This window comes from Acinonyx jubatus, chromosome D4 (assembly GCF_027475565.1).
Source record: "Acinonyx jubatus isolate Ajub_Pintada_27869175 chromosome D4, VMU_Ajub_asm_v1.0, whole genome shotgun sequence".
NCBI classification, from domain to species: Eukaryota; Metazoa; Chordata; class Mammalia; order Carnivora; family Felidae; genus Acinonyx; species Acinonyx jubatus.
The window spans coordinates 14,049,671-14,065,906 of record NC_069391.1 but is presented as its reverse complement, the minus strand read 5'-3'; the positions used below and the strand labels follow the sequence as shown (position 1 = coordinate 14,065,906).

Here is a 16,236-nt window from a genome sequence, read left to right as displayed (position 1 = left end):
CTTGGGATTGTCTCTCAGAATTCCCCAAGGGTCCTTGGAACCCCAGCCCCAGGTGCCACATGGGATCTAGCTTCAAGTGCACTTGGCAAGAAGGCCTGTATTAGCATCCTAGCTCTCCCTTTTAAGAATAATGTCCTTCACCCTTGTGAAATTGGTGGAGTGCACCCCAGGTATCCCTGGCTTAGGAATGAAGGATGTGGTGGACAGGGATGGGAATGTTGCAGGGGGTGGCGAGAGGCTGGGATGAGATAGAGAGATGGCTGGGCTGTCATTAGGGATGGAGAGAGATGAATGATGGCTTAATCAGATGGAGAAGTCTGATAGCAGGAATAATCTATAAAGGATGGAGAAGAGAAAGAGAGAAGAGAGAATTGAGATTTAGGTGTGCCTGCAGTCAACCATTCAACAAATGTTCACTGGGCACCTAAAATGTACCAGACAGTGGTTGGGGCAGCAATGGGGAACTAGACAGGATGTTCAAGGAACTTGGAGTCTAGTGTTGAAGACAGACCATCAAATGAACAGTTAAACCAAACTGTGATGAGCGTTATGACAGGGGAGTTATGCAGGGCCAGAGAAAGAAAATGAGTTTATAATAATCAGAATTAGGTTCTGCTGTATATAACATGCAATCAAAATCACTGTTGCCCAAATGAGGTATATGTTTATTTCTTTCTCACATAAAAGAAGTCCAAAGCTGCAATGGCATTTCCATATGTCCTCAGAGGCAGGGGCCATTATTTTTTTGTTCCACCATGCTATCACCTAGCTTCCATCTTCAGTGTTACCTCATGGTCCATGTTGGCTGCTGGAACTCCAGCCATTGTTTGTAGGATGAGGGCTGCAAAAAGGAAGGCAGAAAAGAGACCCCTCCCTGTTGAATCCACTTGCTTTGAGCAGCCTTCTCCAAAGTCCCATACATACATTTCATGAAGAGACTTGGGAATAGGCTGTGCCCAACTTCAAGGGAAATGAAGGCCAGCTAAAATTCAGGTTTTGATAATAAGGAGGAAAGAAAGAATGAATTCCAGGTTAGTTAGTACTCGCTGACACAAGTGTTTTCATCTTTTGCGTTCCATATTCCTGAATATCAAAACATGATGTTGAATTCTAGCAGAACTCCCAAAGATTATTATTTTTGGCAATACAGAGTATTCTTTTGTAAGGAAAGGCAGAATTCATAAATATATTTAAATATTTCATTTTAAGACCTTGAGCTTATGGGGGGGGGGGGAAGGTGAATTTTTCTGCCAGGAATGTACTCAACTAAGGAGATCTTTTCTCTGGCCATCAGTAACCAGAGATGAGCAAACCACCACGAAGATACTCAAGGCAAGGGCAAGGACCCGGGGCCAAACAGTACAAATCAGGGTATCAGGTCAAGTTTGGTCAAGCATACCTTGCTATTACAAAATTATCTCAGTTGCAGAAAAAAAGGAAATTTCTATATTGACAATAGTGGTAGGTGGTGTTTCGGAATTTTTCTGTTTTTCTGCTTCAGCAGTCACTTCTTATTGCCATCTCAGTGCCCGCCACCTGAGTCAATGCTAGTAACTGTGGGCTGAATGAACACTGGCAATGAATTTGTCTCTGAGAGATTCCCTCTTTTTACTTGCTTTAATATAGAATGACTTGAAATCCATAACTTCAAGTTGCCATAGTATTTCAAAGGAGTCAAGGAGCTGAGTACAAACCTGAAGGTTTAGTTATGGTGCCAGAATTTGGGGTTGATGTCTAGGTTTGGATCTCTACTACAGGGCTTGCTCCAGGGCCCTCACTTCTAATAAAAGCATTAGAAATAAATTAGAAATAAAAGTGGGCACCATAAATAAGAGCAGTTCACTGCTTTTGATTCATCTGTTTAATAACCTCTTTCTTTTTTTAGGTAACCATTTATTTAGTGGGTTTATAATTAGGACAGCCAATCAAAAGTGAGTGACCCCATTACTGTTTTTAAAATGGAAATCAATTCCCAAGTAAGGTTAAGTGTGCTTTTATTCTACTTGAGGCCTTAATTAAAAGCATAAATAATACACATAAATCTTGTGAATGCTGAACTCTGAAGGAAATGAAACTGAGCCTATTCCAATATATGAAGGAAGAAGTTAAGATCTATGTGAAGCCTCTGTCCAAAAGGCAATTAGCTGTCATTGCTGGCAGGTTACTCAAGCCACTGAGAATTGTTACCAAATAATGCGTCTCATTGAGGCAAATCGTGCCACTGAAAAAGACTTCTATCTGAACTTTTCTTCAAATGCTTTTTGAACAAAAGTGAATCCAAATCTATGATTCTCTCAAATAATTAAAATATTTAGAAGAATATAATTTATGAAGCACCCTTACTATGTCATCCTGTGCATTTATATTTATTTAAACATTCATTCTTGTCCAAGGTGTTTTCACATCCATGATCTCATTTGGGCTTTACAACTCTAAACATGGTGGTTAGGATAAATGTTGAGTTCAGAGAAGCCAGGTGACTTGCTCAGGCTACACAGCCAAGTATGAGCCATTCCTGAGCTCGCATTGAGACCATGCGTTTGTTTGACAGTCGTGCACACGCTCTGGGCAGGCAGGTGCCGAGGATGCAATCATAGAGACAGTCGCTGCTGCTCTCAGGGAGGAGCTTCAGTGTGTGGACTCGTGAATGAGTCTGCTGGGGTTGGGTCCTGGTTCTGCTACTCACTGTTTGACTTGCACAAATTAATCGCTGTGTGCCTCAGTTTCTCTATCCGTAAAGGGAGAACAAATGAAATATCTACTTCATAGGGTTATGGTGAAAATTAGGTAAATGAATTCTTGCAAAAAGCTTAGGATGGATCTGACCTTGATTAAGTCCTCAGTAAATGTTAGGTCGGATTAGTAGGAGAGACAGACATTAGCTATATAAGCATGCTTATGAGTGTAATGACAGACTTGAGATAAATAGAAAGGAAAGTAACAGTTCTATCAGGGCTTGGGGCTAATAGAAGGTTCCCCAAGAAAATGGCTCTCACTGGAACTCTGAAAGACAAACTGGTGTTAACTATATGGTCATTCCAGGCTGAGATTTGGGGTTTTAATTCCTGGATTACATATTCATTTTTAAATATACTGCAACTCTTAGTACAATTTATTTAAGACCAATTTGTTGATCTAAAGCATATGGAATCGATTATTTTCTATAGTGAAAAGAACACAAGCCTAAAAGTCAAAAGACCAAAGTTCTAGGTTTAGGTCTGCCATCAACTCACTGTAAGACTGGGAAGGGTCCTTTAGTCTGCTTCTGGGAATAATTTAGAAGTTCAAAAGAATGTTTACCTCCAAGCCTACTAGGGTCTGGCCGCAATAAACTGTCCATGGTTTCCCCTTTCCATATGTATGCTGTTTTATCATCATAAAATACTCCAGTCGTTATTTCTACTTGTGAAAATCCTACCCATTCTCTGAGATCCATCCCAAATGTCCAGAGTGATGTGGGGGTGGGACAGAGATGATTTTATCTGCCAATCCTCCTACTTTTACAGAGGAGGGGACTTCCACTGCCCTCCCCAACATTAGCTAGTACAAGAAGACTTTTCTTTGTTTTGAGGTGAAATTCATATAACATAAAATTAACCATTTTTAAGTGAACAATTCAGTGGTATTCAGTACATTCACAATATTATGCAATTACTACCTTTATCTAATTCCAAAATATTTTCATTGCTCAAAAAAACAAAACAAAACAAAAAACAAAAAACCCTTACCCATCAGGCAGTTACTCCACATCTCTCGCAGCCCCCAACCCCACCACTGGCAACCACCAGTCTTGTGCTTCTGTGGATTAATTTAAGGAAGTCTTCCCTCAACTCCCACCATTCCCAACAAAAACATGACCTTATTCTCACCTAAACTTCCATTCCTTTTCTCTGGTGATACGTTAATTATATACAACTTGAGAGTCTCTCACTCCTTCCCCCTCACCCCAATCCTCCCTGATGTCAGATCCTTTTGCATTAAGGGCAGTGTTCGTGCCACATTAAAGTGAATTGTGTGTAGTGGATTTACCATTAGATTTCTCAGCCCTTGACTCTGGTGCCACATATTTACCTACTTACTTAGAAACTTTAGTGTGGGAAACTGTCCCTCTTAATTGACGATTGCCACATTGTTGTCTCCGACCAGGAAACTGTCTTTGTGCACCTGGAGCTGCAGCACATCAGCAACACACAGACCTGTGAGGGGTGACAGCGCACAGAAGCACATTAGGGGGCCCCCAGGGTACTTCTTCTTCTCCAAAATTCTTGTATTTTACTTGGAGGAAGAGAAAAAGACGATATTGAGTTTCCTTTTTTTCCCCCTATATTTCTCTCTTCTTCTTGAAAGTTCTACTTAGTGATGCTTATTTCTCGAATCAATTAATACTTAGTCTACCACCATGGGCCACTGTTCTAGCTAATGCAGATACAATAGTGAACAAGACAGGCAAAATCTTCCCTCTAGTCACGAAGACATAAACAATATGTGATAAACTATGAGGCAGTGACACATATAAAGAAGATAAGGTCCGGTACACAGGTGGTCAGGGGAAGCCCGGAACCTGTGGCAGAGTGAGCCACGGGACTATCTGGCGGGCAGGCTTTGTCTTCAACATTCAAATAATGGCCATAAACAAAGAGGCCTTATTATGATTATTTATAAAGTTAAAAAAGTACCCTTTTGGTTATAGGAAAAATCAAACTTATATAAACAGTAGAAAGAATGGCATAATGAACCTCCACGTTCCCACTACCCAGCTCAGTGATTATTATCAACTCATGGCCAGTTTTGTTTCCTCTGTACCCATCTCTCCTGAACTTCCTGAAATATCTTGAGGCAAATCTCAGTATCACGTTATTTTCTCTGTCAATATTTCAGCATATATCTCTCAAAGACAATAACTTCCGTTTTTTTAACCTCACTGTCAAAAACAATGAGAGTTTTTAGTATCATCAAATATCCACTCAGTGTTCACATTTGCACCATTAGTTTGTGAACTTCAGCCACCACCACCACAACAAAACATTAGTAACTTCCATTAGCCTGAGAATCATTTCCTTAAGGCACTGGATAAAAATATTAAGTACACACGCACAACATTTTTTTAGGCACAGTCTGTTCAGCTCCAGGTATAGGCCTGAATGTTCTTAGCTTGCAATGACTGCTAAGTCAGGGAATGATGGCAATGCATCCTGGTGATTCATGTGCACTTTTTCCCCTAACACTTCAATATTTTTGGCCACCATGTGATAGGAGCTGAACACAAGTACATTACTCAGCTGAAAGCAGCCAGCAAATGAGGAACCGAGTACTATGACGCAACGTCCATTTGCCCCACATATTTTCATCGGCTCCATTTGGCCATCAGCTTCCCCAGACGTCTGCACATTTCTCCATAACTCAGCCACCACAGCCATCCCTCACACAACCTTCTGTTTAGCTACCTTTACTTGTGTTCTTTTTAAAGATTAAAGTACTGTATGTACTATAACATTTTCTGTTAGAATTTAATATCTTTGGAACTTTATCATACTATTGTTCTTTTGTTGCTGTTGTTAGTGCTCTGGTTACAAAATTGGCATAGTTTTTTGTTTTTTGTTTTTTGTTTTTTAGCAGTCTGTCTCCATCCTATTTTTCAGTGTAGCCAAAGACATTAATACATTATGGAAACCATTTAATGGGTGAAATATTGAATTATAAAAAATGAAATAACATTTTTTTTTTAATTTGAGAGAGAGAGAAGGTGTGCACAAATGGGGGTGTGTGAGCTGGGGAAAGGGAGAGAGAGAGAGAAAAAAAAAATCCCAAGTAGGCTCCATGGGCAGGCAGAGCCTGATGTGGGGCTTGGTCTCACAACCCTGGAATCATGACCTGAGCTGAAATCAAGAGTTAGATGCTCAACCAACTGAGCCACCCAAGCACCCTTCAAATAAATATCCTTAAAAATAATTTACAAATGATGTTGATTTGCACTGTTACCCATAGTTTGAGGGAAAACTCAGTAATGAGTCCTGTTTTTATCCTCCACCTCAACCTCCCAGCAAATCATAACAGTTTTAGGAAAGTAGGAACTTGAGACTGTGGCTCATATAATGATGGTTACAAAAACATTAAATGAACAAAATATGTTCAAAAACATATAGATAAATCTTTTTCATACGAGCTTACAATGAGAGTCTAAAATATGCTATTGCCAAAGTTCTGGATAAACTGTCGATAAAATGATAAACATATTGCAATGAATAAACTGCTCCTTAATTCAGTATATCATACTAGCTGTTTACCTTGATTTGAGATGCCAACACCTTGAATTTCCCAGGTAGTTAGAGAATCAGGTAGCGTCAACTCTATCTGATGCCTAGAAAATAAAATATTTCACAGCTATCACACACAGGTGAGCCTTAGTTAACCTGGAACCAATTTAACATGGTCTATTAATCAGAAATGTTTACAGTTTTCACATATGGGCTCTTGAAGCAAATCACAAGAAAACAAAGTTAAATCAGTGACCATAGGTGGGGAGAAAGTCAAGAAAAGAACAAAGGACAACAAGGGACTCCTACATTCTCAGGATAATTGCCTATACACCAATTAAGTTGAAATATATGAAATTGCTGTGTGGGTCAAGAATGCTTGGTTACAGGCATATACATATGGTTTGGCATAGATTGAATGTTTGCATCCCCCCCAAAATTCATACGTTGAAATATAATCCCCAGTGTGATGGCATTTAGACGGGAGATCTTTGGGAAGTGCTCAGGTCATGAGGGTGGAGCCCTCAAGAACTGAATTAGTGTCCTTACAGAAGAGGTCCTGGGGAATTCCCTCATTCCTTCTGTCATGGCTATCCGTGAACCAAAAAGTGGGCTCTCACTGAACATTAAATCTGCCAGTGCCTTGATCTTGGACTTCTCAGCCTCCATAACTATGAGAAATAAATGTCTTGTTTATAAGCCACCCAGTCAGTGGTTTTCTGTTATAGCAGCCCAGATGGATTAAGACATGGTTCAACATACTCCCATGTTTTGTTTTCATTGCCCTACTTTTATAAACTGAAAGGGCTGTGATAAGTTATCAAATTAAAATTATATTATTTTCAGTGAACTCTACTTTTAAGAAAAGTAGAGTAATCAAAAACAATTGAAACAAAAAGGAATTTTCAGAATATCAAAGTCCATTTAGTCTAAACAGTACATTTCCTAAGTGCCTATCATGTGCATGGCACAGTCCTAAGACTAAATACAGGGATAAGTAACAAGCTGTCTGCCTCAAATAACTTATTCTAGAAGAGGAGAGAAATATGTAAACAAATACATGATCACAGAGATAATAAGGGCTTCAATACAAGCATGTACAAACTACAGTAAGAACGCAGAGAGGTAAGTGTTTAATTCTTTGGGGGCCACTTTCTGGTGAACCCAGTGTCTGAGTTGGTTGTCAAATGTGAAATGCCTTTTGTTAGGAGTGGAGGGTTAAGAAAGAGGATTTCCAGGAAAAGGTAAGAAAACTGCACAGACCAAGTACTGCTGGAGCACAGAGGGCACAATAAAGGATAGTGGCAAGGGCTGCTGGGAGATGGGCTGGAGCCATTGGCAAGAGCAGTGGATGAGAGGGTCTTAATCTACATTGATTTTGCCTGATGGGTCATGGAGAAATGGTTTTAGATGGGGAAATGGCATGATCAGATTTGGATTTTAACATAATGACATGGGTGGCTGTGCTTAGAGAGTGAATCAGAGAAGTGGATAGAGCTGGAATCAGGGAGAGTAAAGGAGGCTGTTGGACATCAGGCAAGTCATGATAACTGAAGAGAAACTGATCATTTCTCAAACCTTATGGATAATCGGTTATTTACAGCATGTGTTTATAATACAAGGAAAATATTGCCTTCTCTGATTTGTTATGTAGATAAATAGCATTGGAAATACATACCTAAATGGATGATATACATTGTTGGTGTGTTTGTTACACACCAGAGTCTGTTTAGAAGTACTGAAACAACTACACAGAAGTATAATGCCCAGATATCACGCCAAACTACATGCTCAGTATAAGTTCAAGGTAAGTGAAATGGCATTCTTCTACAAAGATCAGTGCTCAGTTAACCCTGCTACTGAGGGAAAAACCAGCCCAATAGCCAACCAAATTAACCTTGATCAAATGTCAGTGCTATCTTTAATAATCAAAGAAACCCTCTGAAGATTGACAGACCACTTATATATCATATTTGAATATTTTTTAAAATTCCTAAGGAAAAGACAATAAAATCTTAGAATACCTTTTAGAGACATGATGTACTTCCCATAACCCATTTTCTAAAAAAGTGTTTCTTTCAAACATTATTGGGTACCTGCTTGGTGCATCTAAATTAAAAATATGAAAACACAGGGTAAACATAACATACAATAGAGTTACATGTTAAAGCATGATGGCTAACTTTAAATTAAATATTTTAATGAATTTGATCAAACATTTAATTTTTGTAATATCAAAATAGGAAAAAAAAATCCTCGATTTAAGGTGTCTAATATGCATTACATGCAAAAAGCAAAATACAGAATGGTAACCTCCCATAGGTATAAAACAAAATGTTATACAGAGATACAGCTACAGGTGTAGACATAAATATTTACATAGGCAGAGAAAATTTCTGGAAAGATAAAAAATTTTAAACAATGGCAATGTCTTACTTAGAAAGCAGGTAGTACAGGGGTCAGGAATTTTTACCTTGTACTTCACACTCTTCTATTACAGTATTGTTTTTGTAATGAAAACTAGTGCAAATTTTTAATAAAAGTGTAAAGAAGGATGTGCCAAAGCAAATCAACAAAAGGCAAGAAAGGATATAAAGAAACAATAAGGAAGCATATTCAATAGAAAATATAAGAGAACATGAATAAGTATAAACTCAACAAACTTGAGTGGGCTTAAAATATCTCATTAAAAGTTAGACATTCTCAAAACAGGTTAAGAAAAGAAAACTTATCTAGAAACAGATTTAAAAGCTATACAACAGCACCAAGTGATAGAGAAAAGTTTAAAATAAAGGGATAGAAAACCATATACAGGCCAAATACTGACAAAAGATAAGCTAGTAGTTAAATAATAACTTCTGATAAAACAGAATTCAGAACAATTTAAATGGGGTAAAAAAATATTTTATGTGGATAGAGTTATATTTTGCTAAAAAGAAGAGGTAGGCATAAACTATGTACTTAAGAACACAGCTTTGAAGTACATACAGCAAAAACTGTAAAAAATACAAGGAGACACCTGAATCAATAATTCATATGAAAAATAAATGTAATTAACTTACAAAGTTAGAAAAAGAACAATAAAACAAAAAAAAAGTAGAAGGTAGAGATTAATGGACCATATAAAACAGAAAACAATTATAGACGTAATCAACAAAACTAAAAAATTGTTTCTTTAAAAAGATCAATATAATAGAGAAAGCTCTGGCAAGTTTGAGAAGAAAAGAGGACATGAATTAACATGGAAGGCATTATGCTAAGTAAAATAAGTCAGGCTAAGAAGGACAAATATCATATGATTCCACTCATGAATGAAATCTAAACAAAACAAAAACAAAACAGTAAGCAAACAAAAAGCAGGATCAGACCTATAAACACAGAGAACAAACTGATGGTTGCCAGAGGGAAAGGAAGTAAGGAGTTAGAAAAAAAATGGGTGAAGGGGAGAGGGAGGTACAGGCCTCTCCAGACAGGCAATGAATAAGTCATGGGAACACAAGGCAGAGCATAAGGAAAACAGTCAACTGACAGAGGTTTTTTTAATGTTTATTCTTAAATATTTTGTTGATTTTCCTCTAAATTTTATTGTTTGGCTTTTTTAAGCCTATAGGTTATATTACTTTCATATATTTTTTAACTAATAAAAATATTTCAATCATATGCATTCATAAGTTTAGGAGGATTTCCCAGCAATATCACTATTATTGAAGATTTAAGATAAGTTTTATATTTTAAAATATTTTTCAGAGCTTGCTTGTTTATAGACTTTTATAAGTTCATGGAAAGGCACAAGGAAGTTATTAAATCCTTTTTTTAAAAAACGTTATTTAACAAGGAAAAAAATTGTAAGTATGAGAGGTAACAGATGTTAACTGAACTTACTGTGGTAAACAGTATTTCACTATATATACATAATCCAAATGATTATGTTGTGCACCTTAAACTTACACAATGTTACATGCCCATTATATCTCAATAAAATTGGAAAAAAAACTAAAAATAAAAAATTTAAAAAATAATTTAAAAGTTACTGACTTTTTAAAGTACCAGATTAAACTAACATTGCAATATTTTTCTTAATTATGATCATGCCTTAACTTGCATGATCTGCACAGTAGGGCAGTTAAGTAGAATTCAGATGAAACCAAGGAAAATAGGTGGAAAAGGTTATTAAAATTAAACAAAATTGTAATAAAAGTTGTACTCATCAGGATTTTCCATGAAACCATGTGAAATTGAAGTAAAGGAAACTCTTTTCTGTATATGCTTACTGGGATTTCTTCTACTTCTAAAATTTCTTATTGGTTATGCTTTGTGGCAGAATCAATAATGATATTTTGATTCTTCAAAGTCTCCTATTGTCTTTTTGCAAGATTTTAAGTATCATGTGTGGTCAATGATGTGTGTACAAAATGAGTATCACAGAATCATTCAGTCAAATATTTCCATTTCACAAACTAGCTCTTAGAGGATAAATAACGACCTGCAACGCTACACACTGAGTTAGTGAGAAAGCTGGTCAGTGGGACTAGTGGGACTAGTGGGACTAGTGGTATCCAAACTAGTATTATTGCCACTGACCACTCTGTTTTTTTCAAGCCAAACTGGCAGGAGTTCATACTGCATCTTTTCTACATTAAGCCAAATTTGGAAGTACTTCTTCCAATGGCAGCACAGACTCTGCTTGCACCCTCTTACTGTACTGCACACAAAACAGGAGCGCTTACACATACCATGCCTTCCGATCATTACATAGATGTAAGACGACTCCTCCCGCAGTTGATTTGCCAGCTCACAACACTGAGAGAAAGCTCTGGAACAACGTGGGCCAAGGGTAATCTTTGCAGCTCTCTGCTCACAGCTCTCCTCGCTTTTAAAGGCTCCGTCATAACAGCACTTCTGGATCAATGGGTGTTTGAACGTGGATGCTGAGATAATACAACTGCTCTTAGTCAAGTACAGATTCAAAGTCTTGGGGCTAGGCTTACAGGCTCTAGTTCATCTTCCTCCCTGGTACCCCCGGCTCCACCCCCTTCAGCACCAATGGTCAACCAGCCCCTGCTGGAACAGCTATCAGAATGGGAAGCTGCTTCCTCTCCAGGCAACCTGTTCCATTTCAGAGAGCTCTAATTGCTGAAAAACTCTTCCTGACATCTTCTAAATGAAACTCTCACTCCTATTTCTTTATAGGTACTCATGGAATTAATCCTCTTGTGCAGCAAAAGTCACATAACCACTACTTCCTTGAATATTTGAAGACAGTCATCATGACTACCTAAATCTCATCCTTTCTCCAGTAAACATCCCTGAGGCTTTTTTATTTGGACCATGTTTTCACAGGATATGGTTTCAAAGCCCTTGTACAGTCACTCTCCCCTGGACATGCACTTGGCCAAGAAGGTCAAGCCAGCCAGCACAAAGTCGAGTGAGTGAATAGAAGAGTAAGAACTTTCACTGAGGTTGCCCTCCTGTTTTCTCAAAAACCTCTGAAAGGGACCTTAGACTTGGTCATGTCTTCTCTGTCATTTAGAAAGGAGGAAATAATAGTACAGATAGGGGAAGAGACTTGTCCCAGTGGGTGTAGCTGCTAAGAGGCAGAGCTGGGGCTGGAGCTAAGAGGCAGCATCATGTAGTGAAAAGGCCACTGGGCCACAGAATAGAAGCTCTGACACTTGTGGCTGCCCCACCTCTTCCAGTCATCTGGACTTTGCAACACAGTTCAGTTTTCAGAAACTCATTTTGCCATCATTAAATGATTATAGTTTCTGCCTAGCCTAGGTCAGAGTGTGGCTTTGGTGAGAAAGAGCTTTAAAAAGAATGAAGCACTGGGGCACCTGGGTGGCTCATTTGGTTAAGTATCTGACTTCGGCTCAGATCATGATCTCGTGGTTCGTGGGTTTGAGCCCTGCATCAGGCTGTGTGCTGACAGCTCAGAGCCTGGAGCCTACTTTGGATTCTGTGTCTCCCCCTCTCTGTACCCCCGCCCCTCGCTCATTTTCTCTCTCTCTCTCTCTCTCACTCAAAAATAAATAGGCATCAAAAAATTTAAAGCAATAAAAAATAAAAAGAATAAAGCATTAAACATTAGTTCCTCCTAAGCTAAGTGCTTTACCTGTACGATCTCATTCAATTCTCCTAAGAGCAGAGCAGAGAGAAATTATCTCCATTTAACTTGGCAAAGATCACTTAGCTGTAAGTAGTAAGCTGAGACCCAAACCTGGTCTCTAATTCTAAACACATTGTTTTATGTGATGCCTTCTAAATATGCTTTTGTGGCAAATCCCTGCTGGAAATGGGGGGGGGGGCACTTTATAATAATGTTATTATCATCATTATTCTACTAATAATATTATCGTCATTATTATTAATGACATATACTAATGACAATATTATCATCGTTTTTATTAAAGCACAATATCTGTAACTCCTTGACATTATTGATAGTATAACTAAAATGTAAGTGCTATATTAAAATCAGTTCTCTCTGTCTCAAAAATAAATAAATGTTAAAAAAAAAATTAAAAAAAAGGGGCGCCTGGGTGGCTCAGTCGGTTGAGCGTCTGACTTCAGCTCAGGTCACGATCTCGTGGTCCGTGAGTTCGAGCCCCGCGTCAGGCTCTGCGCTGATGGCTCAGAGCCTGGAGCCTGCTTCCGATTCTGTGTCTCCCTCTCTCTCTGCCCCTCCCCCGTTCATGCTCTGTCTCTCTCTGTCTCAAAAATAAATAAATGTTAAAAAAAAAAATTTTAAATCAGTTCTTTCACACACATCTTCCAAGTGACCCGGACAGGTTCTGAACATCCAAAGGATAGAAGTAGTGCCCAGAAGAGCATAGCAGTCACTAGTGTAGTGGGCTCTGCTGTCAATCTGACCTATGCCACTCACTAGCCCAAGATGTTGGACATGTTACTTATTATTAAATTCTCTGGGCCTTGATGATTTCATTTGGAAAATGGAGGTAATAAGAGTACCTACTGCATGAGATGGGTGTGAGTGTTCAAGGAGAAAATCTGATTATGAGGCATCCACAGTGCCTGGCATGTAGTAAGTCCTCAATTAGCATTAGCTATTATTTCAACCTAAAGTTCATCAGACCTAGCTTTTGTGAGAATGGGGGGGAAGCTACACATTTAACTGCTGCACCAGCTACTCTGAGAGAGAGGAAGATCTATGAGACAATTAGAAAGCAACTCTATCATCACTATAGAGAATGGCTATGGTGGTGACTTATTTCTTTTAAGTTAAGACTCTGCGAAGTAAATGTGTGTTAATTTAACCAGTTTGCTTCACTCGTATAAAGATCAAAAGCTGGGTGTGCCTACAGATCTTTTCATCTGGTCTACATCAATTAGCTAGAATGAGAAAATGTAGCAGATCCTGGATCACTTCATCATAACCTCTGAAAACAACATGAAACTTTGGAGCACCTAGACTTTCTATTTTCTCTTTTAATTCTCTTCTTGATCTGGGAATTTTCTCCAACAATCCACCTGTTAAAAAACAGAGAGAGAGAGAGAACATACCTCAGAATAAATGCTTCCATCAGATTATCTAAATTACCAGTTCACAGAATGGACTGTGTATATTTTATCAGAGATCTGTTCTATTTCCCACAACAATTCTGATCTGTATACCCGTAAAACAGAGATGTACAAGAGCAGAGTAAGCATATTTTTTGGTAGCACTATTATTATTTGTTCTTTGCTAAAGTATGACCTCAAGAAGCTCAAACATAATAAGACAGAAAGTATAAAATACACACATTTTTAAGGTGTTTGTTCATCTGTTTAAAACACTTAGTGAGTGCCTTTTGTCTCCCAGTTAGGAAACAACAAAAATCAGTAAAATCCTGTCCCTATCCTGGATATCACAAAAATCTAAAGACACGAAATATGGTGGCACAAAGACAGACACTCAGATCAATGGAATAGAGAGCCCAGAAACGGACCCACAAACGTATGGCCAACGAGTCTTTGACAAAGCAGGAAAGAATATCCAATGGAATAAAGACAGTCTATTCAGCAAGTAGTGCTGGGAAAACTGGACAGCGACGTGCAGAAGAATGAACCTAGACTACTTTCTTACACCATACACAAAAATAAACTCAAAATGGATGAAAGACCTAAATGTAAGGAAGCCATCAAAATCCTTGAGGAGAAAGCAGGCAAAAACTTCTTTGATCTTGGCCGCAGCAACTTTTTACGCAACATGTCTCCAGAGGCAAGGGAAACAAAAGCAAAAATGAACTATTGGGACCTCATCAAAATAAAAAGTTCCTGCACAGCAAAGAAAACAATCAGCAAAACTAAAAGGCAACCAACAGAATGGGAGATGATATTTGCAAACTACATATCAGATAAAGGGTTAGTATCCAAAATCTATAAAGAACTTACAAACTCAACACCCAAAAAACAAATAATCCAGTGAAGAAATGGGCAAAAGACATGAATAGACACTTCTCCAAAGATGACATCCAGATGGCCAACTGACACATGAAAAAATGCTCCACATCACTCATCATCAGGGAAATACAAATCAAAACCACAATGAGATACCACCTTACACCTGTCAGAATGGCTAACGTTAACAACTCAGGCAACAACAGATGTTGGTGAGGATGTGGAGAAAAAAGATCTCTTTTGCATTGTTGGTGGGAATGCAAGCTGGTGCAGCCACTCTGGAAAACAGTATGGTGGTTCCTCAAAAAATTAAAAATAGAACTACCCTAGACCCAGCAATTGCACTACTAGGTATTTATCCAAGGGATACAGGGATGTTGTTTCAAAGGGGCACATGCACCCCAATGTTTATAGCAGCACTATCAACAATACCCAATGTATGTAAAGAGCCCAAATGTCCATCGATGTATGAATGGATAAAGAAGATGCAGTATATATACACAACAGAGTATTACTTGGCAATCAAAAAGACTGAAATCTTGCCATTTGCAACTATGTGGATGGAACTAGATGGTATTATGCTAAGCAAAATTAGTCACTCAGAGAAAGACAAACATCATATGACTTCACTCATATGAGGACTTTAAGACACAGAACAGATGAACATAAGGGAAGGGAAGCAAAAATAATATAAAAACAAGGAGGGGGACAAAACATAAGAGACTTAAATATGGAGAACAAACAGAGGGTTACTGGAGGGGTTGTGGGAGGGGGGAAGGGCTAAATGGGTAAGGGGCATTAAGGAATCTACTCCTGAAATCATTGTTGCACTATATGTTAACTAATTGATATAAATTTAAAAAATAAAATTAAAATTAAAAAAGAATTTAAAAAGAAAGACATGAAATAGGGGTTTCAGTCTATTAATATTATAATGTCAGACTGAGTATAAAGGGACTGTTAGGTGTTGAATCCAGTTTTCCTCCACAAATTCATATGTTAAAGCCCTAACCCCCTGTACCTCAAAATATTTGGAGATGAGGTTTTTAAAGAGGTAATTAAAGTTAAATTAGGTCATTGGGTGGGCCTTAATCCAATATTGGGTGGGTCCTTATAAGAAGAGATTAGAACACAGATACATACAGAAGAAAGACTGTGTGAGGACTCAGGGAGAAAGTGGCCATGTGTAAGCCAAGGAGAGAAGGCTTAGAAGAAATCTATCCTACTGACACCTTGACCTTGAACTTCTAGTCTCTAAAAACTGTGGGGAAACAGTTTCTGTTGTTTAACCCACCTGGTCTGTACTACTCTGTTTTGACAACCCTAGCAAATTAGCACAGGGGGAGAGGTCATTCTCCAAGGCCAGCTTGGGAATGGGGTTGGAAGAAAAGGTGAAGCTTGAGCTTTTATGGCAAATGATAGGAGAAAGGCATGCCAGGCAGTGGTTTGACAGAACAAGACCCCCTCTAAGGTGCTCCCCAAGAAGACAAGTGAGGTCTGATCACAGGGCCCTAAAGCAATGCAAGAAAGGAAAAGATATGGAAGCAGTTTAATCTGACCTAAGACAGACTCTCTTCCTTAGAGG

At 38.3% G+C, this 16,236-nt stretch overlaps 1 protein-coding gene across 2 annotated transcripts in view; it reads right to left on the bottom strand.

The window, feature by feature from the left end:
- Positions 1–644: 644 nt before the first annotated feature.
- The window catches only part of LOC106986633 (complement C5-like), a 41,563-nt gene continuing 25,971 nt past the window's right edge, over positions 645–16,236 (bottom strand). The window contains exons 16-21 of one of the 2 annotated variants that reach the window (XM_015084813.3): positions 13,680–13,742; positions 10,988–11,182; positions 8,279–8,363; positions 6,285–6,358; positions 4,080–4,196; positions 645–841 (exon numbers count right to left, since the gene is read on the bottom strand). In XM_015084813.3, coding sequence (XP_014940299.1) covers positions 4,111–4,196; positions 6,285–6,358; positions 8,279–8,363; positions 10,988–11,182; positions 13,680–13,742 — 503 coding nt within the window. In that variant the 3' untranslated portion in view covers positions 645–841; positions 4,080–4,110. Of the gene's footprint in view, positions 842–959; positions 983–4,079; positions 4,197–6,284; positions 6,359–8,278; positions 8,364–10,987; positions 11,183–13,679; positions 13,743–16,236 lie in introns of those variants that run through there. The other variant, XM_053204701.1, reaches the window with a different exon arrangement.